The following is a 27,049-nucleotide window of genomic DNA, read 5'->3' as shown; positions in this document are numbered from 1 at the left end:
CTGGAGGGAAGGTGTACATCAGGGCCCCTGACCATGGGAGCAGAAAAGTGTCCGACAGGGAGCCCCGTCCATCCTCCGGATTGAACAGAACACGTGGCATTGCCTGTTCTGATGGGATGTGAACAAGATCACCTGGGGAGTCCCCCAGATCTGGAAGATCATACTGACCACCTCTGGATGGAGCAACCACTCTTGGTGAGACAAGGTCATGATGAGGTGATCTGCTAACACATTCCTGGTCCTCAGTAGACGTGCGGCTAATCAGAAGAATGGCTTGCTGCACGCAGAAGTCCCAAAAGCGGACAGCTTCTTGGCAAAAGGCTGACGATCAGGCTCCGCCCTACCTATTGATTTAATACATTGTGGCATCATTGTCCGTCAGGACCTGCACCACCTTGCCCCTCAGCTGGGGTAAGAAAGCCTGGAAGGCCAGGCGAACTGCTTTGAGCTCCCTGACGTTGATATGGAGGGCCAGATCATCCCACAGCTAGCGGCTTTGTGTGCTGAGCTCACCCAGGTGGGCTCCCCAGCCCAGGTCCGAAGCATCAGAGACCGGGGCAGCAATGGGGCTGGGGCCACGAAGGGCACTCCCTCAGCACCAACCTGGGGTCTGACCACTAATCTAGGGATGACCGGATGTGATCTGGCACCCTGACTACCTGGTCTAGGTCATGCCTGTTGGGGATGTAGACCTATGCCAGCCACACTTGCAGAGGCCAGAGATGGAGCCAGGCATGCCTGACCATGTATGTACATGTGGCCATTTGGCCCAACAACCACAGGTAAGTGTGAGTAGTGGTGAGCAGGTGGCACTTCACATGGGAGATCAGGTCTGACATCGCCTGAAAACGTGCCTCCGAAAGGAAAGTTCTGGCTCACGTGGAGTCATAAACCGCCTCAATGAATTCTATTCTATTCTACATAGGTGAGGTTTTTCATAGGAGTGGGTGGGTGAGATTCTGTGGCCTGTGCTGTGCAGGAGGTCGGACTAGATGATCAGAATGGTCCCTTCTGACCTTAGTATCTATGAATCTATTTGTTGGACCGGCCTTAAGGTGGATTTTTTCTGATTTATTAATAGGTCCAGGTTGTGGCAGGTGGAACGCACCAAATTGAGGCTCCTCTGCACTTGTTCCCGAGACCTGCCCTTGATGAGCCAATCGTTGAGATACGGGAAGACCTGGACTCCTCAACGCCTCAGGTAAGCGGCCACTAATGCCATATATTTTGTGAATACCCTTAGGGCCAATGAGAGGCCAGAGGGCAGCACTGTGAATTGGAAATGGCGTCCGCCCACTATGAAACGGAGGAAACGTCTGTGACCTTGGAATATGGAAATAAGCATCCTTCAAGTTGAGAGCAGCATGCCAGTCTCCCGGATCCAGGGACAGAATGATGGAGTCCAGGGAGACCATGCAAAACTTCAACTTCTTGAGAGATGTATTGAGGAGTCGCAGTCCAGAATGGGTCAGAGGCACCCTTTTTGCTTTCGGGATTAAGAAGTAGCGGGAGTGGAACCCTTTTCCTTTCATGTCCCGAGGGAGCTCCTCCACCGCCCCCAGGTGCAGGAGGTTCTCAATCTCTTTGATGAGGAGTTGCTCGTGAGCAGGCTCCCTGAAGAGGGATGGGAAAGAGGGGAAGTGAGACGGAGGGGCGGACGAAAATGTCAGGGTGTAGCCTTGTGACAGTATCTGTAACACACAGCGATCCAAGGTGACCCGCGATCCAAGGTGACCCGTGACCAGGCCGAACAGTAGGGATGAAGACGGTTGAATAAAGAATGGCGTGGATCCTGGGAGCTGACTGGGGCATCGCTCTCAAGTGCACTATCAAAAGGAGTTCTTCTGGACCCTGGGATGCTTTGCCAAGCTGGACTGCGCACATGAGGAGGAGGAAGGGTGGTGGCAACTGAAACTCATGTCCCTATCCTTTCTCCTTGCAGACTCCTGACGAGGCTGCCAAGGCCTTGGTGGCAGGGGTGGCTAGAACTGCAGACTACTGCGTACGCATGCCTAGCAAGCGAAGGGTGACCCGAGTGTTCTTTATCCCATGCAGCCTCACATCCATCTGTTCTGAAAAGAGACCAGTCCCATCCAACTGGATGTCCTGGATCAAGGTCTGCATCTCTTGGGAGAGGCCGGAGGTCTGAAGCCAGGAGCTGCACCTCATAACCACCGTGACCACCCTAGCTGCCAAGTCCGCCGTGTTCCATAGCATTTGGAAGGAGCACCTACCCGCCACGGTGCCCTCCTCTACCAGGGTGCCAAATTCTTGGGCCAAACCCTGCAGAAAGGGCTCCTTGAATTTATGGAGGGAGTCTCATAAGTTACAGCTGTATCTGCTCAACAGGACCTGATGGTTCGCCATCCGGAATTGCAGGCTGGCAGTCAAATAAATTTTCCTCCCCAACAGGTCCAGTCTCTTGGCCTCTTGTCTTTTTCGTTGGCTGCAAAGACAACCAACAAGCACGGAGGTGGGTGGATATAAAGGTATTCAAACCCTTTGGCTGGGACAAAGTATTTCTTTTTGGCCCTTTTGGAGGCGGAAGGGCTGGATGACGGGGTTTGCCAGAGGGCCTTGGAAACGTTGAGGACTCCATCATGCACTGGTAGTGCAACATGGGCAGGGATAGAGGCTGAGAGAACGTTAAACAAGGTGTCTGCCTGCTCAGCCATCTCCTCCACCTCTAGGCCCAAGTTCTCAGTCGCCTATCGAAGCAGGGCCTGGTGTTCTTTAAAGTTGTTCAGTGGGCTGCCCCTCGAGGGTCCCGCGACCACCTTGTCCTAGGATGAAGATGACGACTGTACCACCAGCGGAGGTCCTGGGGCATCATCCCCAATGCAGGGAGAGAGTGGGTGGGTGGATGCAGTGTCCTCTACCCCAGCCTCTGAGTGTGACCCATGCACCAAGCCCAGTGCCATCGGTACCTCCAACTGTTGCTCTGAGGCAGCGGCAGATGAACAGTGCAGAGGAATCATCGTCATGACCGGCATGCCCCACGTGCTCCAATAAGGCTGATATACTGGCCACTGGCTGTGGCCAAGGTGGTGCCATCCATGTCCACACAACCTCACGTGCTCAATTGTGCCGGTGGAGTCTGGGTGCGGGGCTGAACTGCCGTTCCATGCCGGAGGAATCCCCTTCCAGTGACCACTGTGGGGCCGTCGACGCCTACATCTGGCCACTGACCATCACCGCCGGAGACCGATGCCCGAGTGAGAGGATCGGCGCTGGTATCGAGGGGACTGGTGCCAGGGGGACCATAGTCAAGATCGGAAGCGTTCCCACGGGACAGGCAACCGAGATCTGCACCGAGAGGACAACCGGTGGGAAGGCAAACGGTGCCGGCGGTATGGAGACCAGTGTCTTCCCCTAGGCTATCTGCGTCGAGACACCAGGGACTGCAATCGTGGTGCCTGAGGTGAGCCCCAGAGGAACTGGGCTGCAAGTCTAGAGATCTGCGACGTGGAGGTGGAGCACTGCCTTATCTCAAGAGAATCGGTGGCATTCCACTGCCCCCGAGGGGTCTCATCAGCTGGCTTGCTCTTGAAGGGAGCCTCTGCTGTTTCTTGCGGCACAGGCAGAGGCCTCTGTTCTCTTAGCACTAGGGGAGCTTCTGGGAAGGCATTGATGCCATCAGGAGTTTGGGTCTCTTACCGCTCCCGGGAGTTGGGATGGGCTAAGGGTCCCAACCGGAGAGGCACATACGTGTAGCTCCAGAGTGGCCGGGTGGCCTGGGTCCTTTCCCCAATGATCTATGGCCCTTCTTATCCAGTGCTGGGGAGCTGTGCTTCCTTGTTTTCTTTTTGGGCAACGGCAACAGGGAGCGGTGCAGGGTGGAGTCTGGTGCCGGGGGTGCACTGTGCACCAAGGCCAACGTACTTGTCGAGTCTTAGCGGAACAGCTCGGAAGCCAGATGAAGGGCAGCCTCCATAAGGAGAGCCCGCAAGTGAATATCTCACTCCTTCAGAGTCCTGAGTCGAAAATTTTTACAAATATGACACTTGTCCTTCACATGTGATTCTCCCAAATACTTGAGGCAGCTGCTATGGGCATAACTTACAGATATAGGCCTGTTACGATCCGCGCAGGGCATGCCCCACCTGGGGCGAAGTCCCCACTGGGTCTCTAACTTCTAACTACACTTAACAACTACTTAACGCTAACTACTAGAAACAAACTATTTACAGGATCCTAAGACTTGAAGTCAGAAGGGATGAAACTGCTAGCCCTTGCTATGCAAGGAAAGGAGCTCTGACTAATCACCATGGGTGATAAGAAGTCACTGAGAAGGTGTAGGGCCATCAGTGCCTAATATACCAATGCATGGGCGCGGCACTCAAGGGGGCGCCACAGCCGACCCTACGGATACTGCTAAGGTAAAAATTTCTGACGGCTGTGCGAGTGGGCACATGCATACCTAGAATGGAATCTACATGAGCAAGCACTTAAAGAATCCATAATTTCCATAAACACCATTACCATGTGCCACTTGTGGAGTTAGGAAGAGAGGGGTGTATGGAGAAGTTGACAATCCAGGGTCACTTGCAGGTCTTAAGCTCCACAGAGTTCCTTGGTTCCCAGTGCCCTGCAGGGCCCTCAGCTCACTTAGTCTAGGGTCCCTATGCATGTTAAATATTTCAAAGTTTTAAAACCTTGAGGAAATGCCCAGACAAAAATCTTCATTAAGCCAGAGTAGGGTTGAAAGCACATCAGTAACTTAAGGGTTAAAAACCTTACAAGAATATTGTAGTTAAACAAAAAAAACCAAGCAACAGAAAACTAAGAAATTAGTTTAAGGGTTAAGGTTAAACAAAGAAATTCGAACACTGGAAAGTCTGGAAATGCCCAAGGGCAAAAAACCTGATACAAGCACATGCTAGTAAACAAATCCTGTCAGAAAATAAAAGCATCACATGAAGATTCTCTGAACAAAAGTATCAATTATGCAAAAGCTCGTTCACTTAGCAGAGAAACTCTCTCTGCTGTAAATATGAATGCAACCATCATGTAGGGGAAGAAGTCATAAAGCTGAGATTTTTCTCCTGTATCTGCAGATAGGAGTTCTACCCAAAATGGGGATTATTAGCATGTACCACATGGACTTGGAGAAAAGGGGAGTTTGAAGACATTTCTAACATACCTTTTTATTTAGGTGAAAACGAATACCCTTCTGTTATCACTGCCTCAGCATGTCACAGCACCCCAGCATCCATTCTGACAGACATTACACCAACCACTGAAGATTATTTGGAAACCAAACTCAAACTTGAGACAGGCTTTGGTTACCAATATCCTTCTATTTTGGGTGTGATGTCACTAGCAGAGTGCATGCTGGGACATCACACTGAGCAGGAGCCAAAAGGCCCTAAGAGGAAGATATTAGAAATGTGCTTAAATGAGTCTTCAATGTGTTTACTTTGGATCAGCAGATTAGAGCATTACAGTTTTAATGCTCTAAACTGGAAACAAATATTTAAAAAATAGAAAATTGTTGTCAAAAGACACGCATTACTTATATACAAATGAAGAGTACCTGTGTGCCAAAATTCTACTGGATACACTTTTGAGGAAGGAATTTATGCACGTGTTACAAGATTAAAAGACTAAAATACATTTTAAAAACATGGCACACAGAAAAGGAAGCAAGCAAAAAGATGAGATACCAAAGAGAGATCTCAAAATATTTTTAGACTAACTCCAGGAAAGAGTTAACACTGATTGATAATAGATGTATTCTTGCTTGTCAATATAAGCTTTTTGACTGCTTTAGTAGCTACAATAAAGTTTACACTTAGAAATGAAGATTCCAGAAGTGAGATGACATTCTGGACAACAGAAATAAAGTGCAGTCACAGTTGAGAGCAATCTTGCTCAAGTATCCTTTTCCAATGTATGTGTTCTGGGTGTGCCTACTGTATACTCACAAAACATATATATTAGAGTTTCGGTGCTTAGAGTTTTTCCAGCTTTGTATGTGTATCCCCTATCAACCAGATATATGATGAAAAAAATCAGAGAAAAATAATTCAAAAATAAGTTTGACAGTAATGCCCAGATTTTTGAAGGTATTTAGGCCTTGTTATGTTCAGCACTGCAATCTCTTAATTGACTTAGGAACCTAAGCCTCATTTTCAAAAGGGATTTAGGTGCCTAAATCCCACAAATACCTTTTAAAAACCTGGGCCTAAATCACTTTCAAAAATCAGTTGGGTGATGCAACACTGAGTGCAACAATGCTTAAATACCTTTAAAAATCCGGGCCTAAATTCTTTTGAAGCAGACTCCGTCCATGCCCTCCTTTGAGTTCTGTACAAGACTTAAGATTGTCCATGTACAAAAATAGGAGCATTGCTGTTTGGAAATACCACGGATCTATTCTGGTAGTTCAAGAATACATTTCCAACCAGTTTATCATATCATCTTATTGGAATCTTTGTTCCAAAGCATCTTCAGCCCTGAATCATGTCTAGGAAGTTATTGCACACTGAGTGTTAGAGGCAACACGAGAAATTTTGCCTATTGGTTTTTGGCACAGAGAAGGGTGGATGGCTCCAATGGTGAGATTTCAGTTTTTGTACTGCATCATTCAATTTTGAAAATGAGGGTATATATCAGTCTGGTCACCGAAAAAGTTGAGTGTCGGTCAAAGTGTACTGATGACTTTATAATACTATTGTTCAAATTATCACCCATAGTACAAAAGCCAAAATCTAACAATTTATGTCAGATGAATTAAACTTTTGACCTTCAGACGAAGCAACCCAAAGGGTTGTGAGAGGGCTCCAAGAGGGATTAAACTGCAATACTTTAGCGATTGGAGTCCACATTTACCGCCTATTTTTGAACACAGGACTATGCGCATTTTGGAGAAAATGAAGCAAGTTTTCTAGAAAACAATGGGATGTGAGAAACTTGGTCAAAGGAAATGAAGGTTCCTTACTTGTAACCGGAGTTCTTTGGGATGCCTCTGCATATTCACACTTACTTGTGCTGTGCCACCTTGTGATACCTTGCAGTAGAACCATCTTCTAGCAACACCAGCTAGAGCACTCTTGCGCCCAACCCCTCATTATCATGCTGCACCCAGGGTGAGACTACATAGGAGCGGAGCACCCTCACCACCTCAGTTCCTCCCACTGCAAAGCCAGAGACACACAAAAATAAGTACTCAGAGGGGAAGGCATGTGGGAAGCGTGAATATACAGAGCCATATTGAAGAACTCCAGTTACTGAAAAGTAACCTCAATTTTCTTCTTCAAGTGGCTTTACATATTCCCCACCTATGGGATAGATTAATCAGCAGTTCTGAAACTAATCTGGAGACAGCAACAGAGTCCTACTTGAATAAAGACTGAAACACCACTTTGCCAAATCCAGAGCATAGTGCTTAGTGACAGTCTGCACTGAAGTCCAGGTTGCAGATTTGCAAATTTCATCAACTGACATCTGCCTAAGATAGGCTAACAAAGAAGCCGCAGCTCTGGTGGAATGTGGTCAAAGCACAGCAGGCACTGGAATTTTTACTAGCATGTAGCATTCAGCACTACATTGTGTAATCCACTGAGAAATAGTCTGGGAAGAAATCATATACCCCATTTGTTTTTTTAGCACAAGACACAAACAACCTAGGATTTACGAAAACTTTTAGTCTTTCCAAGTAATGGGTGAGGGATCTTTGGGCATCCAAAGTACATAGGACAACATCTCCTTTCTTAGAGAGCAGCCTATGGAAAAGAACTGGCAAATTAATGTGGAAATCAGACACAACCTTAGTTAAGAATCTGAGATCAGGTCTGAGAAACTACCTTGTCCTTAGGGAAAGAAGTGAAAAGTGGGTCAGCCATAAGGGCATTCAGTTCACTCACTCTCCTTGTGATGGCAATAATGAAACCCGTATTGATAGATAAGTAGTAGAAAAAGCACTAAACCAAGGGTTTGAAAGGTTTCGCCAGCATGGCCAACACCAAAATGAAGTCCCAAGAAGGGACAGGATCCCCAATGGGGATACACATTTGATAAACCTTTCATAAATCTTTTAATCAAACAATGAACAAACAGTGATCTACCATCAACTAGATTGTGATACACAGAGATGGCTGCCAAGTCAACTTTTAACAGTGAGTTAGATAACCCATGATTCTTTCAGTATTCTAGAGCACAAGACATAGAAGCTGATATGGGGGAGATAGAATCTCCCTTCAGCCATGCCTCAAATCTGGATCACATTAGACATTAACAGTTTCTAGTGGATTGTTTTCTACAATTAACTAGTATATCCTGCAGATGAAGGATATGGATTGCTCAGGAGCAGACAGAGTCGAAGTCCAATCGCCCACTCCATCAGGTGAAGAGTCCGGATGAAAGTTCCTGCCCTCCGGGAAAGACAGTAGATCTGGAGATCAAAGGCGGCACACAAAAACTCCACCACTTGGTGGAAGGAGATTGCTAAGCAACTGCTGAAATGGCCAACCTGGCGCAATTAGTATCAACCTCACTACTGTCTTGATCAATAGAAAAGCGGGAAAAAACATACATCAAGCCTTTCCCCCCAGTGGAGAAAGGCGGCATCCAACTGGGACTGTCTGTCCTTGCCCACTCTGGAACAAAAAAGGAAACAATTTTTGTTGACTTTTGTTGTGAATAGTTCCACATCTGATTGACTCCAGCTGGAGAATACAATCTGAACCAACTGAGCCTTCACAGAACACTTGTGAATCATTGACTAAGATGATCTGCTGTTCCCTGCTACATGTAGAGAGACAGACTAATGTCATGATGAATACACCAATCCCATAGATTTATTGCCTTTCCACGCAGGAGAAAGGATCCTTGTTGATGTAATATATCACTGATGTACGGTCCATCACTACGCGCATAATGGATCAATCTGAGAGCCAGAGGAACAGTTCTTAATTTCAAATGCAAATGTGCAGGATTCTCTGCTAAAAAGATGAGTGCCCTTGAACTGTCAAATGGTTCAGATACACCCTCCCCATATCCCCAGCCCTTGGTTGATATGTCTGAAGTCACTATCCAGGTTGGACTCATACACCCCTGAGCACATTTGTTCTTACTGACCACCAGTCTTGGGACACTATCGTCATCTAAGGCATGGGTATCAACAACTGAAGACTGTGTCTCAATCTGGTCTGTAGATGAAGGCATCTACTGCCACATAGATATTCTCAGACAGATCTCACTCTCAAACAGGCAAACAGAGTCACATAGTAGTGGCTACCATAAGACCCATGAAGAACTTTACTCTCTGGATCTTTAACAAATACTGGCTTGTTTTGACAAATCTATTCTCGGGCAGAAAAGCTCTCCCCTCTATGGAGTCTAGTATAGCGTCTATAAAAGGGATCCTTTGGGTGGAGAAAGAGCCCAAAAATCTGAAAGAGATTGGTCATGAAGATTATTTAACAGATCTTCATTCACAGAAGCCTTCAGTAGCCAGTCATCTAAACAGGGATGAACAAAAATGCCCTGATTCCTCAGATGAGCCCTCCCCCCGAAAGAGACATTTTGTAAAAACTCTGCCAGTCTCTGCATTCCTCTATCTCCTTCTTGGTAAAAATCTAGATTTGGAATAGAGTGAACCATAGACAACAATAGATCTGGCAGAATATATGAGGAGCCAGCTTTTTATGGAGATCCTGTAGAGGTCCTAGGAGGAGGGAGCATAAGAGGATCTGTGAAAGGGACTTTGCTGCCCTCTAGCCTCCTCTTCCTGACCGGGGCAAAGATGATGATCTTGGAGTTGGGGAAACATGCCTCCTCTTAGAGCTCTTGCATTTCACTCTTGGATCAGACATGTGCAGTGGTATCAAAAGGTGAACCTAGGCTAACACAATGATTGAACTCTCAAACTGACGATGTAGCTGGACCCAAAATGGAAGCCAAAATGAGAGCCAAACTAAGGATTTGAAGATTGAGACGATATCAGATCTAGTGTTACGTGCAAGTCCATCTCCCTTGCTACTGACGCAAAAGGCTGAACAAGTCCGCGTTTCAGAGCCGGGAGTGCCCTGGTCAGATGGATCTGACAGCTCTGATGCCTGTGCCGGGAACCAGAACCACTCACTGTGGCCACTTTGTCCTTATACCTCTCTCTTCAGTGCCATTACTGTCAGCACCAAAGGCACTACCTACCCTGGTTCTGGCACACCAATGGACTCAATCTTCCTACATCTGTAAGTGGACTTTGAAGCTGATCCTAGTCCTGCCACCACATGTGTTCCTTCAGGATCAGAAAGCTGTAAGGCACAAAATATGGCACCAGTGAGGGTGGATCAACTGTCTCGGCCTCTCCTCCAGAACTGGGCAGTGGTATCCGATTACGTGGCCCTCAGTTTGGCCATGTGTTACCTCAGAGTCTTAACTGAGGAAATTGCAGGGATTGGGTCTGGTCCCAATTCGGGATTCGGCCTCTTGGAACCCTTCGGTCCTTTGTTGGGGGGAGCGACAGAGGCAGAGAATGGCCTTTGCAACCTTGGATTGGAGGATTGTCAGAACCAGAGGGTCTGGTCTTGAGAGCTTCTTTCCATAGTAGGAGCTGTAGGTGAGTCTCCCTGTCCTTGTGGGCTCTGGGAGCAAAGGTCCTACAAATCAAACAATCAAAAGGTGAACGTCTTTCTTCCAAGCACCTGAGGCACTGCGTGTGGTTGTTGTGCACCTGGAAGATAGCTGGGCAGGAAACGCACCTCTTAAAACCCAGCTTCTTCACTTCCGCCATATCACAGAACTGAAAATGAATCACTGACTAAATCAACACCTAACAGTAACTAACTAAGAAAAAACCCCCAGCTCTCAAGAGACCGGAGAGGTTCATATTTGTTTGTGGCATGTGGTTCGAAGGAACTGAGGTGGTGAGGGTGTTCCGCCCTCTATATAGCCTTGCCTTTGGCGTGGTGTGACGTTGGGCGGGGGGGAGGGGGCTCGGGGGAGGCACAAGAATGCTCTAGCTAATACTGCTAGAGGAAGGTACCATAAGGTACCTTAATGGTACCATAAGGTGACACAGTACCCATAAGTGACAATATGCAGAGCTACTTGAAGATCATCAAGTAAAGGACTCACATCTGCAGGGTTTAAATGTTAAGTTTAAAAAAAATACACAGTTACAGATCTTTAAGGGGCATTCAGAGGCAAAAGGAATTCCAATTTTAAGGTTTCCACTTTGAAATTATCATTTCAAATTCAAAGATCTGCCTAAACAATTTAAGAGTTTTACACCGGTTTTAGTAACTTTCTTATAAGAATAAAATTAAGGGTTTGATTACTTACGGAAAACTTTCTGCACTGTGTAAGTTGTTAGCACGCAATAAGCCATAGAGAGAAACATGTGTGCTCTCTGCTGAAGAGTTCAAGTCATGCTCTTTACCTTCTCTAATCATCGTACGTTTAAGCAGACCGGAACATTTCAAAGCCAGTTCCAAAGCATCCATCCAACACCTGCCTAAAGATAGATGCTGGTTAGCAATGGAATTTGATATTGTTCACTTCACAGTGATGAGCTATTTAGGGCCCCCTTTTACCTTACCTTTGAAAGGCACATATTGGAATAATAAATACACACTTACTCCACACACTTTAGGTGACTTTGATTTTAATATCATTCCAGATCTAAAATATAAAAATAACTTACTCCCTATCTAGATGTGAAAGGGACTCCAGGGTAAGACCAACAAGGGTATAGACTAGAACGTTATAACTAAGGCTACGATTATGTCACAGAGGTCATGGAATCCATGACTTCCAGAGACTTATTTGACATTTTCTGCTTCAGCTCCGGGTCTGGAGCTGTCAGCCAGAGGGGGCCCCAGAGTTCCAAGGCAAGGCGGGGGCCCCTGCAGGTCCAAGCTGCGATGGGGGGCCCCGCAGGTCCGAGCCATCAGCCCCAGAGCTCAGAGCTTCTGTGTGATGGTGGTGGGGACTCTGGAGCTCCCAGCCACCGCAAGCAACAGCAGCGATGGGGGATGTTGGAATGGTGCCAAATTATTATTGTGATTGATATGAATGAATGTGGTGAACATGAGTTTGGTATGGCTCGATGTGACGAAGCAGGACTGTTCTTAATGTTTCTTCTGAATATTGTAGGGGTGCCTCAGTTTCCCTTATGCAGATCTTAAGTATCTCGGTGGTGGGATAAGGGTGTATGATCGTTGCAGAGCCCTAGGGGGCAGGTGTGTGCAGGGGTCTGGACACAGAGAATGGCCAACACCCTGTTTCCTGGCAACTGATGGCCTGGGCCCTTCCCCCCTGCAAGGTGAGAGCTAAAGGGTTGGAGAACAAAGGAATCAGGTGACCTGCTGGCCCGGGAAAGGGACAAAGCCCAGAGGAGGAGGAGGGGCTGGAGAGAGTCAGTTTGGGGCTGGCTGGGGACATGGAGTGAATGCAGACGTGGCTGTCCGGCTCACTGCCCCCTCAAAATAGACCCAGCTGAGGGGTCCTGTTCTCTGCACCAGCAAGCTCTGCTTTAGACCATGTTCCTGTCATCTAATATACCTCTGTTTTACTGGCTGGCTGAGAGTCACGTCTGACTGCGAAGTTGGGGGGCAGGACCCTCTGGATTCCCCAGGACCCTGCCCGGGCAGACTTGCTGTGGGAAGTGCATGGAGGGGCAGAGGAAGCTGAATGCTCCGAGGTCAGACCCAGGAAGGTGGAAGTTGTGTGAGCTGTGTGTCCTGAAGACAGTCTGCTCACAGAAAGGAGACTTCCCCAGAGTCCTGACTGGCTTCGTAGGGAGCAGTTCCAGAGCATTACCCAGGGACTCCGTGACAACTGGTGGCAAAAGTGGGATGTACTGCACCCCATGGATGGCGTTTCCTGCAGTAAGCAACTGGGGAGCAGTAAAACGAAGGGGGATTGACGAGGACCAGGCGTGCTGAAGGCTCAGAGAGGAGCGGTTTCGGGGGGGGGGCAGTTAACCCCTGGGAGTGTGTGACCAGCAAGAAGGACTGTGCAGTAATGGGGTCCCCCTGGGGACTGCAGTGAGCAGTCTCAAGGGCGGAGGAGCCTGCGGCTTGGCCCTGGGAGAGAGAAGGACTTTTGCAGTAACAGGGTTCCCCTGGGGATTGCAGTGAGCAGTCCAAGGGGCGGAGGAGTCTGCAGCTCGACCCTGGCAAAGAGGTGGTGACCTCAAGAAGGGCTGGCACACTAGGGGTTCTCCCTGGAAACCATGGGGAGCTAAGAGCACACAGGCTGAGAGCCCACAACAACTTGGGAACAGCGGAGTAATGGCCTATCACCATCTCCTTAAGAAGGACATTGTAACCCTGTGCAAAAAGAGAGGGTTGCACATTGGAAAGTTCACCAAGGCACAGTTAATCATGCAGCTGGAGGAGGATGACCGCTCTAAGGTACAGATTCCTGACGGAAATGGGGCTATAGCAGGATCTGGGAGCAGCTGGAGTAGTAGCCAGGCATCCCCAAGACTCCTGTCCCCGACCAAATGAGCGTCTTCACGAACGGGTTCCCCATCTGGGTATCGGAGACAGACGAAATTGGAGCAGAGTCCAAGAGAGCAAGAGGACTGTGAGAGACAGCAAGAGACCGAGAAAGAGCTGCAGAAGCAGCAGCAGCAGCATGAACTGGCGATGGTGGAGTGGAGAGGCATAGGGAACCTCCCAGGGATGAGTGGGGATAGACCCCGGGGTGCCAGTTCCACAGGGAACCTCAAGACTAAATTGCTGCCCCTGGTTAAGGGGGGGGGATGTGGATGCCCACCTCACTGCCTTTGAGCAGACTGGTGATTTGAACCAGGGGGACCCTGCGGAAAAGCTCCGGTGTCTAGCTCCTTTGCTGGGTCCCAAGGCCATAGACTCCGTCAGCCAGATGGGTGGGGAGGTGAATAGGCTTCCACTCCTGGTCCCAACCTATATGTCTGCGTTGAGTCTCCTTGGCTCAGGCCCCTCGGACCTCCAGTGGGAGCAGAAGGTGATGGTCAAGGGGGGGGACATTCCTGGGGTTGCGAGATCCTGGGACAGAGAGAACTGTTGTCAGGCCCCTGGTGGTGCAGCCTCAGATGCTGAGGGGCTGTGTGAGCTGGGTGAGGGTCCCAGGGGTGAAGCCCCTTGCCCTGCCTATGGCCCATATTCCTGTGCAGACCCAGGAGGGGTTGGGCTGGCTGGTCGTTGAGGTTCTCCAGGATATCAGCTGTGAGACCCTGTTGGGGAGTGACTGTGTCTTTTTGGGACAGGATCCAAGCCGTGCTCCTGTAACGGCCAAGGATGAATTTGAATCCAGGGAACCAATCGGCAAAGAGGGAAATGGTCAGTGAAAATGCAGACGACCTGGCTGGCAGCTGGCTGGCAGCGGGGAGGAGCTGCTAGGCTCAGGTTACCTGCCTGCCTGTAACAGACCCCTGGGGCTGGGTGGGACAGAGAGATGCTCCCCGCCCCCCTGCACACCGGAGAGGGGGCTCACGCTGGCTCTGATGCAGTGAGGAAAGTAGCAAGCTTGCTGCCTACCCCCACTGGGACAGCAAGGGCAGCGCTGAGCACAGTGGGAGCTGAGACCCCAGCTGAGTGCGGGGAGACACAGGGCAGGTTATCTGTTGGGAGTGCCAGGCAGGGCAGGTTATCTGTTGGGAGTGGCAAGGTGCTTGGTAAGGAAAGTCTGGATGAGCCATAGCTTTGTCTAGTCAGCAGTGTGGGAAGGTGAAGATAGTGGAAGATGACTGTCCCTGTACCTTACCAGTTACCTGGGTGGAGAATTGTGACAGTGAAGGAAATGTGCCTGTGACTGTCAGGGGTATTGACTTGCCTATGGAGGGAGGTACCCCGGTCTCCAAGCAGTTGTCTGTGAACAGTCTTGTGTGCTGGGACAAGGGGAATGAGATCCTAAGCTGTGTGTCTGGTAAAGGAGAAAGTGTATCAGGCTCTTCTTTGTCTGTGGAGCAGACAGAAGGGGCCTTTCAGCCTGTGATGGTTGAGAATAGTGCAGTTGTCTCAAAGTTGGTTCTGGATTCAGCTAAAGCCCAGGAAGGGAATGGCGCTAAGTTTGTGTCTCCTATGAAGAATGGCACTGAAACTAGGTTGCATCCAGTTAGTGTCTATGCAAAATCCCAGAGACCAGACAATTCTGGTACTTGTATTTTGCCTGTTGCTAGTGTGTTGTTGGGAAAGGGTGCAACAACTCTGTCTAATCAGGGTGAGATCCTAGCCAGGGCACAAGGAGAGCAGAAAGGTGATTTGATTGTGTTACCTACTGAGGGTGTGGAAACCTGTAGCAACAAGGAAAAGATTCCTGAACTTGTGTGTGGCAAAGGGAAGGAGAATGCTTCTAACCTTTTATCTAGGAAATCTGTAAATTTACCTGAAAGGGGATTGTGTAGGAACCCGCCTGATGGGCCAGAAGTAATTCTGGATGTAAGTGAGACCCAGAAAGAGTCTGTTGTTGCTCAGGGAAGTGTTTCTCTAGAGCAAGCCCTAGGTAAAGAGAGTAAGGACAGAATTCTGTGAAGGGTGAATTGTTGCATAGAAAAGGCCCTAGGGAAAGGAATCCTCATGGTAATCTTTGCAAGCAGTTTACTGCAACTGAAGGGTGTGAAAGTGATTTAACCAAGAAAGTTTCAGTTCCTAACAGCCAAAAATTTTCTGTGAATGAAGCCACTGACTTTCCTGTTGAAAGATCCAGTGTGGATAGCTTTGAGAAGGTCTCAGATGAAGTGAAAGCTGTTAAGAAAGTTAAACAGTCCTATAACCAAGTGGCTGTGTTTAGCCAGCTTGTTGGGGAGACAAGGATGTTGAGAAAGGAATGTCTCCATGCTAATTCTGTAAGTAAACAGTATGTGACCCAGATCAAGATGGGGGCTCTTAACCAAGAGAGCCCGAATTGTAGCCCTCCAGACTGGAGCGCTTGGAGAAGACCCAATCCCAGTTTGACCCCCAGGATGACAAAAGGGCACGGGCCGCATAAACATTCCCACATGTGGCATGCGAGTTCTATCGACCACCCCGACCTAAGGGAGGACGTGAAACTGGAAGGGCGTAAAACTGGAAGGGCCTGGTGTAACTCCCACCAAGGAATGGCAGAAATGCTGGGGCATCCATGGGAAGATCGGTGGGTTCGAACTTCCCCAGGTCACCAGCTAAAGTGACCTCGCTCAGTTCGGTCTCAAAGGGGAGAGAGATGTGACGAAGCAGGACTGTTCTTAATGTTTCTTCTGAATATTGTGGGGGTGCCTCAGTTTCCCTTATGCAGATCTTAAGTATCTAGGTGGTGGGATAAGGGTGTATGATCGTTGCAGAGCCCTAGGGGGCAGGTGTGTGCAGGGGTCTGGACACAGAGAATGGCCAACTCCCTGTTTCCTGGCAACTGATGGCCTGGGCCCTTCCCCCCTGCAAGGTGAGAGCTAAAGGGTTGGAGAACAAAGGAATCAGGTGACCTGCTGGCCCGGGAAAGGGACAAAGCCCAGAGGAGGAGGAGGGGCTGGAGAGAGTCAGTTTGGGGCTGGCTGGGGACATGGAGTGAATGCAGACGTGGCTGTCCGGCTCACTGCCCCCTCAAAATAGACCCAGCTGAGGGGTCCTGTTCTCTGCACCAGCAAGCTCTGCTTTAGACCATGTTCCTGTCATCTAATATACCTCTGTTTTACTGGCTGGCTGAGAGTTACGTCTGACTACGAAGTTGGGAGGCAAGACCCTCTGGCTTCCCCAGGACCCTGCTTGGGTGGATTCGCTATGGGGAGCGCATGGAGGGGCAAAGGATGCTGAATGCTCCGAGGTCAGACCCAGGAAGGTGGAAGTTGTGTGAGCTGTGTGTCCTGAAGACAGTCTGCTCACAGAAGGAAGACTTCCCCAGAGTCCTGACTGGCTGCATAGGGAGCAGTTCCAGAGCATCGCCGGGGGACTCCGTGACACTTGGTATGTTTGAATTGGCTAGAGGATTCTGGGAGCAGGGATCTCTTAGCATCAGACTGTTTGTGTGGAAATTTACTGAGTGCGCTGAAATTGCACTTGAATGGTTAATCAGAAGCTCTATCTGTGTGTGTGTTTCAGCTTGGAACTCTGGTCATATCAACCAATGGCTAGCTCACAAAAGTAAAGAAAATGCAGAAGTGAGCTTGGTACTGCATGACGAGGGTCAAAATGACTCTTTTGGATGGCACCACACTAAGAGCTCAAGTGAATGAATGATGAGAGGGTAAATGTAAATTCATCTTTGGTCTCTGTCTGTTTTGCAGTCCCTTTTAAAAATATTAATTAGAAAAATCAGTAATGAAACGCCCACAGGGCATATTCTTGGGATGTGACTGCTTTGAAAGCAACGGGTATAAATGTTAAGAATACCATACATGCAGAGTTAGTTCATTAGTTAGCTCTCCAATTAACATCTGAAGAGATCTGTGACGCTGTAAGACAGAGGGTCTTAGGGTAGCCAACACCGTGCTACAAGGGACTTTTGTAGGACTTTTGAACCATAGGGCCTCGGCGTAACCAAGTACTTGAGAAGAGAAAAGAGAAGACTTTGTTTGCCAGCCAGGATACTGTGTAGGGCCAAGATAGTTACTGAGGGTTTATGCTTAGGGAACTGAGGCTTATTAGGAAGACTTATTACATAACCTTTTACGGCTTGTGTGATTCTCTCTCAAACAAATTGCTGTGCATTGAGCAAATTGAATCCGAATTTTCAGTTGTACTGGTAACAATCTGCCCAGCCGTGGGCCATTAAAGATCCATTTCAGCAGGTGATGGACCCTGCCCCCATTCCCCATTTTGTGACAGTTATTTTTAGTAAGAGTCATGGACAGGTCATAGGCTTCCGTGAATTTTTGTTTATTGCCTGTGACTTTTACTAAAAGTAACCGAGACAAAATCTTAGCCTTAGTTATAACAGAAGAAGCCACTGCAGATATGCCTTTTCCCTAACAGAGGCAGACTGCCACCTCCCTTCTTGGCCTGCCAATGGATGCAGACACTCACTCTTCATCTCCAACCTTCCACCTCATTCAGAAGGACAATCATCCTCCTGCTCCCCTAACCAAATACACACTTTAAGCAGTTAGAAAATGTTACTATCTTGACAGCATTTCTATTGCTCTCTAGTATTTCTCTGTTCTATCAAACCACAATACACTCAACTCAAGTATGGAGTGTCAACTGTACTGAATTCTCCTTCCCCGTTTGCAATATTTTTGTTCCTGACTGCGAATATGTAAAACTTCAGTACTTTCTTAAAGGCACCTGCTTACAAAGAAACACACCAGCAAATGTCCAATTCAGACATTCCATTCTTTATACATACTTACATTTTAACTTTACAATTATACCGAGGAAACATTTTCACTAAGTGGTCCACAATAACACCAACTTTTTTCCCGACTAATTAATTCAGAACCCAGCTAATGTTTGATTGGTTCAAATTACTCCTGCCCATGTACCATTTCTCCATTCACAACAGTGACCTTTATCTGCTATTGTGCTTTGTCACTTAACTTTATTAGATCCCTCTGCTTTCCCTACAGCCGTCTCTAGATTTGGCTAACCTAAATAATTCTGTCATATGCAAAATTTGCCACTTCTATTTAGTAATGCTCTGAAAAAGGGATCAAACACCAACCAGTCCTAGAACAGAACCTTGGGGCACCCAACTATTAACTTTTTGCCATCTTGAAAACTGACCATTTATTCCTCCTCTGTTTTCTGTCCCTGTTTTGTTGATACACTCGAAGAACTCTAATAGACTAGACCGAAGATTATAGTTGAAAGACCACGGACAAAACTGTTTTTTTCCACTGCGTTACTTTAAGTATAGCCATCTTTACTATTTTCCATGTTTGGTCAATTTTCTGGGGTCTTTCAACAGCAAAAGGGGAGCAAAAAGAATTTTGAAAAATAAGAAATTGATTATAAAACCTAATAAATTGAAAGTGAACTTAGGACAACTAGGTCCTGAAATTATTTTTCACTCATTTCTTGAAATTTACTAGATTTTCAGTTGGCCATAACCCTTTCAACAATAAGACTTATATAAAATGTATATTACAGTGCTAAGTTAATTAACTAGTGCAGTAGCATAGCAGCTACTTACCAAAGTTACACAACAGTCTTTTGAAATTCTCTCTCATTTCGAATCTTCCAAGATATTTGGCATTTAATGTGGACTAACACCTCTTCTACAAGGCTGTGTTTGTTAGTCTCTTAAGTAGGCTCAAATGTTTTGTTCAAAAGAGACAAAATTTATAACTGCTAAAACTTTGCAAAGTTACTTCATGGTATGAAATAAAAATGCTTGCATTATAGCTATCTAATATATTGGGTTAAAAAAAAAGCATGTTCAACTGAACTACGGATCTGCAAATATGATGCTGTAACACTGTACAAGAGAAATGGAATAATTTGAATCTCTAATAAGCAAGCACTTTAAAAATGAAAAATCAAAACAAAACAAGAAATTTACTTACCATCTGATTCTGAAGCTGCTCGGATGATCAAATAACTTCCAGGTAATGGCTGAGTTATAGAACCAACCGCTTCACCTTTAGGACCCTAGAAATATATGAATACAACACCCTTAGACATTATTTTGAATTGGCTGTTTCTGGCTTGTTTGATGTAGTAACAAGCTGATTACAATGCAGGAAGCTCTACTGTCACTCACAGCAACAACTAATGAAGATATGATTCTGTAGAGGAGTTGCCTCCTTTCATTGGATTTTCCTCTTCAGACACTTATCTTAAAGTGGGGTTGAGTTGAGAATCACACTTTAAAGAGAAAGGTCTTCAGTTTATTCCAGTTTATTTTTTAAAATTAATCTGGAGGCTTTAGTTGACTGTGGCAAACAACTTCTATGACCTGGCCTGTCAGCAGCACCCCGTGCTCTCTTACTTTGTTTTCTTTCCTCCTCTAAATTAGGTTATAATGGAGGTACCTTCCTCCCCTCACAGAAATGGACTTATGAGTAGGTGGCAAGGATACTATCTGTCTTCTTTGTCTTCTTATTCTGTACTTCTTTGACCCTCATCACTGTAGATTCCAAATGCCGTCTGCAAGAGGAATCAGCAGGAGAGGGTGCCACTCTGTCTCCAAACAGGAAGCGATGGCAAAGGATGCCAAGCTCCAGATACAAATCTCAAATTAAAAACTTAGGGCTGAGAATTAATCGCAGTTAACTCATGCAATTAACTCAAAAAAACCAATCACGATTACAAAAATTAATCGTGATTAATTGCAGTTTTAATCGCACTGTTAAACAAAAGAATACCAATTGAAATTATAATATTTTTGGATGTTTTTCTACTTTTTTAAATATATTGATTTCAATTACACCACAGTATACAAAGTTGACAGTGCTCACTTTGTATTATTTTTTATTGCAAATATTCGCGCTGTAAAAATTGCCAGCAAAAGAGTATTTTTCAATTCACCCCATACAGTACTTTATCGTGCAAGTGCAACTTCCAAATGTAGATTCTTTTTTGTTACATAACTACTCTCAAAAACAAAACAATGTAAAACTTTAGAGCCTACATGTCCACTTAGTCTACTTCTTGTTCAGCCAATTGCTAAGACAAACAAGTTAGTTTACATTTACAGAAGATAATGCTGGCAGCTTCCTATTTACATGTCACCTGAAAGTGAGAACAGGCCTTCACATGGCACTTTTGTAGCTGGCATTTCAAGGTATTTACATGCCAGTTATGCTTAACAGTTGTATGCCCCTTCATGCTTTGGCCACCATTCCAGAGGACATGCTTCCATGCTGATGATGCTCGTTAAAAAAAATGCATTAATTAAATTTGTGACTGAACTCCTAGGGGGAAAAGTCTCCTACTCTGTATTATCTGCATTCTGCCATATATTTCATGTTATAGCAGCCCCAGCACGTTGTTAGTTTTAAGAACACGTTCACTGCAGATTTAACAAAACACAAAGAAGGTACCAACGTGAGATTTCTAAAGATACCTACATCACTCAACCCAAGGTTTAAGAATCTGAAGTGCCTTCCAAAATCTGAAAGGGACGAGGTGTAGATCATGCTTTCAAAAGTCTTCAAAGAGTGGAAACTCAGAACCCGAACCACCAAAAAGAGAAAATCAACCTTTCTTCTGGTGGCATCTGACTCGGATGATGAAAATGAACAAGCATCAGTCTGCACTACTTTGGATGGTTATCAAGCAGAACCCGTTATCAGCATGGACGCATGGTTGAAGCATGAAGGGACATATGAATATTTAGTGCATCTGGCACATAAATATCTTGCAACACCGGCTACAACAGTGCCATGCAAACCCCTGTTCTCACTTTCAGGTGACATTGTAAACAAGAAGCAGGCAACATTATCTCCTGCAAATGTAAACAAACTTGTTTGTCTGAACGATTGGCTGAACAAGAAGTAGGACTGAGTGGATTTGCAGGCTCTAAAGTTTAAATTGTTTTATTTTTGAAAGCAGGTTTTTTTGTACTTAATTCTACATTTATAAGTTCAACTTCCATGATAAAGAGATTGCACTGCAGTACTTGTATGAGGTGAACTGAAAAAAATTTGTTTTGTTTTTTTACAGTGCAAATATTTGTAATGAAAAATAAAGTGAGCACTGGTTTCAGAGTAGCAGCCGTGTTAGTCTGTATTCACAAAAAGAAAAGGAGTACTTGTGGCACCTTAGAGACTAACAAATTTATTTGAGCATAAGCTTTTGTGAGCTACAGCTCACTTCATCGGATGCACTCAGTGGATCCGAGGAAGTGAACTGTAGCTCACAAAAGCTTATGCTCAAATAAATTTGTTAGTCTCTAAGGTGCCACAAGTACTCCTTTTCTTTTTTCAAACTGAGCACTGTACACTTCATATTCTGTTTTGTAATTGAAATATATTGAAAATGTAGAAAATATCCAAAACTATTTAAAAAAGGTATTATATTATTGTTTAACAGTGCGATTAATCACAATTAATTTTTTGATCGCTTGACAGACCTAAATAAACTAAAAATTCCAGATGTTTAAAACATTTCTTTAGAAAATGTGCTATTGCTACAGATATTTCTATTTCTGCCAAGTATGCTTGGAGAATATAAAAGATTGAAAACATCACTCAAGAGCCCACTCTAAAAACAGTTAAGTTAGAGGAATTTTAAAACAACTGATAGGTAAAGAGGTTTGCATTAAGTTTGTAACCATAGTTGGACGATACGTTAAATCTACTGTCAATCAGCCTAATTGATAAGAAAATCTGTGAGTCTTGGGGGGTGGACTTCCCCCAATGAATCTAATGAGAAACTGGTAAGTTAGAAGAGGGAATGTAAAAGCAAGAAGTTTTGAACAAAAGCAAGTAAAGAGGAAGTTAGTGACCTATAACGGAGGTTCTTAGAGATGTGTAGTCCCTATCGGTATTCCACTGTGGGTTATGAATGTGCACTATGTGCCTGCAGCTGGAGAATTTGAAAGTAGGTCAGTTGGTCCATGCATGTGTTCTGGCTCTCTGAGCCTCCATCCAAGGACATAAAGGGTGGGGCAGACGAACCATCTCTCCAGTTCGGTCTCTCCTGCAAATCAGAGAAGATCCAAAATAAAGAGGAAAAGGGAGGGTAATGAAATACAGATGAGGACCACACATCTCGAAGAACCTCCATTACAGGTCAATAACTTCCTCTTCTAGTGATGGTTCCTATTATATTCTGCTGTGGGTGCCTGACAAGCACTACTGAAGTAGGAGGAAGGTGTGGGGATGTAGACGGTAGAGCTGAGTGGAGGACCTCAGTCCCAAAGGATGCATCAGCAGAGGAGTCCTGCACCTGGGCATAATGTCTTGCAAATGCATAAACAGAACCTCATCTGGTCACTTTACAGATATCAAGGAAAGGCACCTTCTGAAACGATGCCATAGTTGTTGCTTGTGCTCTTTTGGAATGAGCTCTCACCTCCTTGGTGTGAAGGGGGGAGATGGTTTGATAGCTGATAAAATAGAATGAAGCTAGATATCCATTTGGAGATTCTCTGGGAGAAGATGGCGTGTCCCCCGATTCCTTCTATTATGGTGATAAAAAGTCTTGGGGATTTCCTGATTGGTTTTGTTCTTTGCAGTTACAAGCCCAAGGCTTGCTGAACATCAAGGGAGCGGAGTCTTTCGTTCTCTGTGGAAGCGTGTGGTTTTGGGAAGAACACAGGTAAGTGAATTGATTGGCTAAGGTGAAATTCTGAAACTTCTTTGGGGGGTGAATTTGGGGTGAAGCTAGATGCAAAGAAAATTTATCCTTATGGAATACAGTGTAACAAGGATCTGCCATCATCAGTCGAAGCTTGCCAACCCTTTTAGTTGAGGTGATGCCTACGAAGAAAGCAACCTTCATGGAAGGGAGACAGAGCAAGAAGCTAAAGGTTCAAAGGGGAGCCTTATGGGTACTGAGAGAACCAGGTTCAGGTCCCATTGGTGAGTAGGCTTCTGAATAGGCGGGAAGGTTCTGTCTGATTAAGCCTTTCCAGAATCTAGTGGTGAGTGGATGTGCAAAGACCAAGTAGTCCTGAGAAGGCAGACGATGTGCACTGATTGCCACCAAATGGACTCGCAAGGAGCTGATGGATGGGCCTGATATCTTCAGAGAGAGGCTATAGTCCAAGATGAGAGGATTATTGGCAGTTTCTAGAAGAATGCTCCTTTGTTGTGTTCAAGAAGAAAAGCACCTTCATTTCGCTATTAACATCTTACTCCTATTGTTAGTTAATTTTTCCCATTCTCAGTCAATTCCCCCAGGAGCATAAAAAATCTGTAAAAGTTTTAAGGCCCCTACATTGCCAGAGAGATGTAAAGTCTTATAAATGACAGTAAGGGAATCAGCTAGGAAGATTTATGTGCTTTCTCACTTTTTTTCCTGTGCCAAAGTGGCACAATGGGGTTAGATTACAGCTCAGGATTTATTTTACTTACCCATTAAAAAAAAAGAAAAGACAAGACTTTGAGGTCAAATAAAACATTTACCAAGCAGTCAATAAAATATCAGGACAATCAGAACCCAGCACGTCCCAAAGTATCCAGCTAGGTCCAGGACAACGATTAGCAAAACTGTACGACTTTCACACGTGAAAAAGTCTGAGCAATTTAAAATGACATTCTACTTTTCTTCCCCCCCCCCCTTCTATTTGGTATTCTGTAACGTAATTTCAATGAAAATTCAGAATTATAACTGCAATGCAGGGTATTAGTTACCAAGTGTTTGTAACTTTTCTTTCATGTGTTTAGGAAATGCTGAAAAGTTATTGTGACTTTTTTTCTGTATTGTAGTTTAAATAAATTATTAAAACAATCGAAACTGGTGTGATTATATTGCATTATTTTGACAAATAAAATACGCAGAATTTTTAATTTTTTGGCGCAGAATCCTCCCAGAAGTAACATCTTCTAATAGAATTCTTCCTAATATTAGAAGACTATCTCACAAGGCTGGGTTAGAATGTTCATTTGGGAGTAAACCTAACGATGATACACCCATCCAAATATCAAGCCCTGAGATGGAACGAATGCAGATCAGAGTGCTTGATCTTGCTGTTCCATTGGGTCAGGAGCTCAGGAAACATTGGGAGGATGATTAGTAGCCAGGATGACATGTATAGGAGGTTGGGAAACCACAACTGTCTGGGCCAGTAAGGGGCGATCAGGATGACCCCTGCCCGCCAGACTTTGTATAAAACTCATTGTAGAAGTGATAAAAGAAGAAAGGCATAATTGAACTGGTCTGACCAAGGAAGAAGCAGAGCATCACCCTGGGAGTAGATGTGAGGAGTTCCCCCGGGGTGCCACCTGGAACTGGGGTACCACTGAGCTCTCTGACCCAACAGCCTGGGCTCCCTTTCACACTGTGCTGCTGGGACAAGCTGCAGACCTGATCCTGGTCCTACACTTTCTCCAGCATTCATACAGGTAGGGACACACCCAGCTGCAATTACATGCAGGCACTCTGACCAGCCACTGCATAAACCATCAATAGAGAGGCTACAGCCAAAACAACCACTAGTTTTCCATTCTAGGACCCCAGAGCTGTAGTGTCCTGCCCTGGTCAAAACCCTGACCAGTATGAATTTATTATCCAGTTCGCCTCCCGCTCAATGTGGAGAGGAAATGCAACAAGCCTATGTTAAACCAAGCTGAGATTTTTCCCCAGACACTTCACCTAAAGGCACACTGGGTTTAAATTAAAACATAAAACAAGTTTATTAACTACAAAAGATATATTTTAAGTGATTATAAAGGATAGCAAACAGATCAAAGTAGATTACCTAGTAAATAAACGAAAACACAAACTAAGTTTAACACACTAGAAAAATAGTATTTGAATTAACAATCTATCACCCTGACTGATAATACAAGCAGATTCTCAAGGTACAAGCGCCACTTGCTTTACAGTTGGAATCCCCAGGTTTTACATACACAGGCTAGAAATCCCTTTAGCCTTGGTCCAGCACTTCCTCCCGTTCCTCAGCTGTTTCCAGGAGTCCTCTTGTGTGGGGAGTGAAGAACAACCAATGATGTCACTCTGTGCCTTATTTAGCTTTAGCACATGGCGGGAACCCTTTGTCCCAAAACCAGTTCCCAGACAAGTGTGTTGAAAAATACAGACACTCCAAAATAGAGTCCAGTATCATGTGGCCTGGTTATATGCCCTTGTAGAGTCAGAGCAGCCATTATTTACAGGCTGTCTGGAACCTTCTCAGGAAGGCTCACCAGGTGGGAGATAAGTTTCTCCTAAGGCCTACTGTTTTCCCTAATGATTCATTACCTGGAATAAGCCCTTCCGAACCAGCTATCTAGGCTGAACGCATCTTGCCCAGTAGGCATCGCCCAGGTGTAACTACATTTGAAATACAGATACATAGTCAATATTCATAAACTCAGCTACAAAAACAATACATGCATACAAATAGGATAATCATATTCAGCAAATCATAACTTTTCCAATGATACCTTTGTACAAAATGCATCACAATCATATCATAATATTATTATTAGGATGAATATGAGATGTAATGTCACAGTAGTGACCCAGGGCTCTTCCGGAGCAATGTAATGCTTTTCTTGTTCATTTGAGAAGCAAACAGATCCCTAGTTGGGGCTCCGCATAGAGCAAAAATATTGTGCAATACCAAGTTATGGAATTCCCAATCATGGTGGACTACAAAACGTCTGCTGAAGGTAGGCTGCTGATAGGGTGATTCGATTGCTGACACACCAGTTCCAAAAGACTGACCGCTTCTGCACACAGGGAGATGGATCTTGCTCCTCTCTGCTTGTTGATGTAGAAAATAGTCATAACATTATAAGGACGAGATGAGCACAGCTGAATGGAAGAATGGCCTTGCATGCTTTCCAGACTGCTCGCAACTTCAGGATATTGACGTGCATCCTGGATTATCAAGACGTCCAAGTACCTTGTGCTATGCAGCTGTTCATGTGAGCTCCCCAACCAAATAGGTATGCATCTGTAATAATGGTCCCGTCCAGAGAGGAAAGTATACGAGGATGCCCACATATACCTGATGAGGGTATCTGATCTGAGCTATGATACACTGTTCATGGTCTGGAACCTTTCCTGGGGCAAATATGCTCTTGAATAATAAAATTCAAGGTGGCCACGATGAAGTCTAAAGATTATGTGGGGGTGAGAACAGATTTCTTGCCGTTTATATGGACTCCCAATGAGGAGAGGAAGTGCAGCATCCTAGAAGTTGAAGCACAGGCTTCCTGGAGTGACTTGGCAACAAAGATAATGAGACCACAATCTCTGACATGAGCTGCTACTATCAAGAACACCTTGGTAAAGACTCTGGGGGCAATTGCCATGCTAAAAGGCAGCCTTCTGTACTGAAAATTGTCAGACCACCATGAATCAGAGGAAGCATCTGTAAGTGGGATGAATGCTACCCAAGATCCATAAACCTGGAAATCCTGGACGCCCCATCATCTCAGGCATTGGCACCCTGACAGCAGGATTGTCTGGCTACGTAGACTCCCTCCTCAGGCCCTACGCTACCAGCATTCCCAGCTATCTTCGAGACACCACTGACTTCCTGAGGAAACTACAGTCCATTGGTGATCTTCCTAAAAACACCATCT

The 27,049-nt window shown here is 45.6% G+C and overlaps 1 protein-coding gene across 6 annotated transcripts in view; it reads right to left on the bottom strand.

Moving 5' to 3' along the window:
- Window positions 1–27,049, bottom strand: part of OSBPL8 (oxysterol binding protein like 8) — a 151,113-nt gene that overhangs the window by 35,120 nt on the left and 88,944 nt on the right. For all 6 annotated transcript variants that reach the window (XM_038419056.2, XM_043493035.1, XM_038419083.2 and 3 more), the window contains 2 exons: window positions 19,412–19,496; window positions 11,290–11,461 (listed from right to left, as the gene is read on the bottom strand). In XM_038419056.2, coding sequence (XP_038274984.1) covers window positions 11,290–11,461; window positions 19,412–19,496 — 257 coding nt within the window. The remainder of the gene's footprint in view (window positions 1–11,289; window positions 11,462–19,411; window positions 19,497–27,049) is intronic.

This window comes from Dermochelys coriacea, chromosome 1, assembly GCF_009764565.3.
Source record: "Dermochelys coriacea isolate rDerCor1 chromosome 1, rDerCor1.pri.v4, whole genome shotgun sequence".
Lineage (NCBI taxonomy): Eukaryota > Metazoa > Chordata > Testudines > Dermochelyidae > Dermochelys > Dermochelys coriacea.
This window is presented reverse-complemented; position numbering and strand designations above follow the sequence as displayed.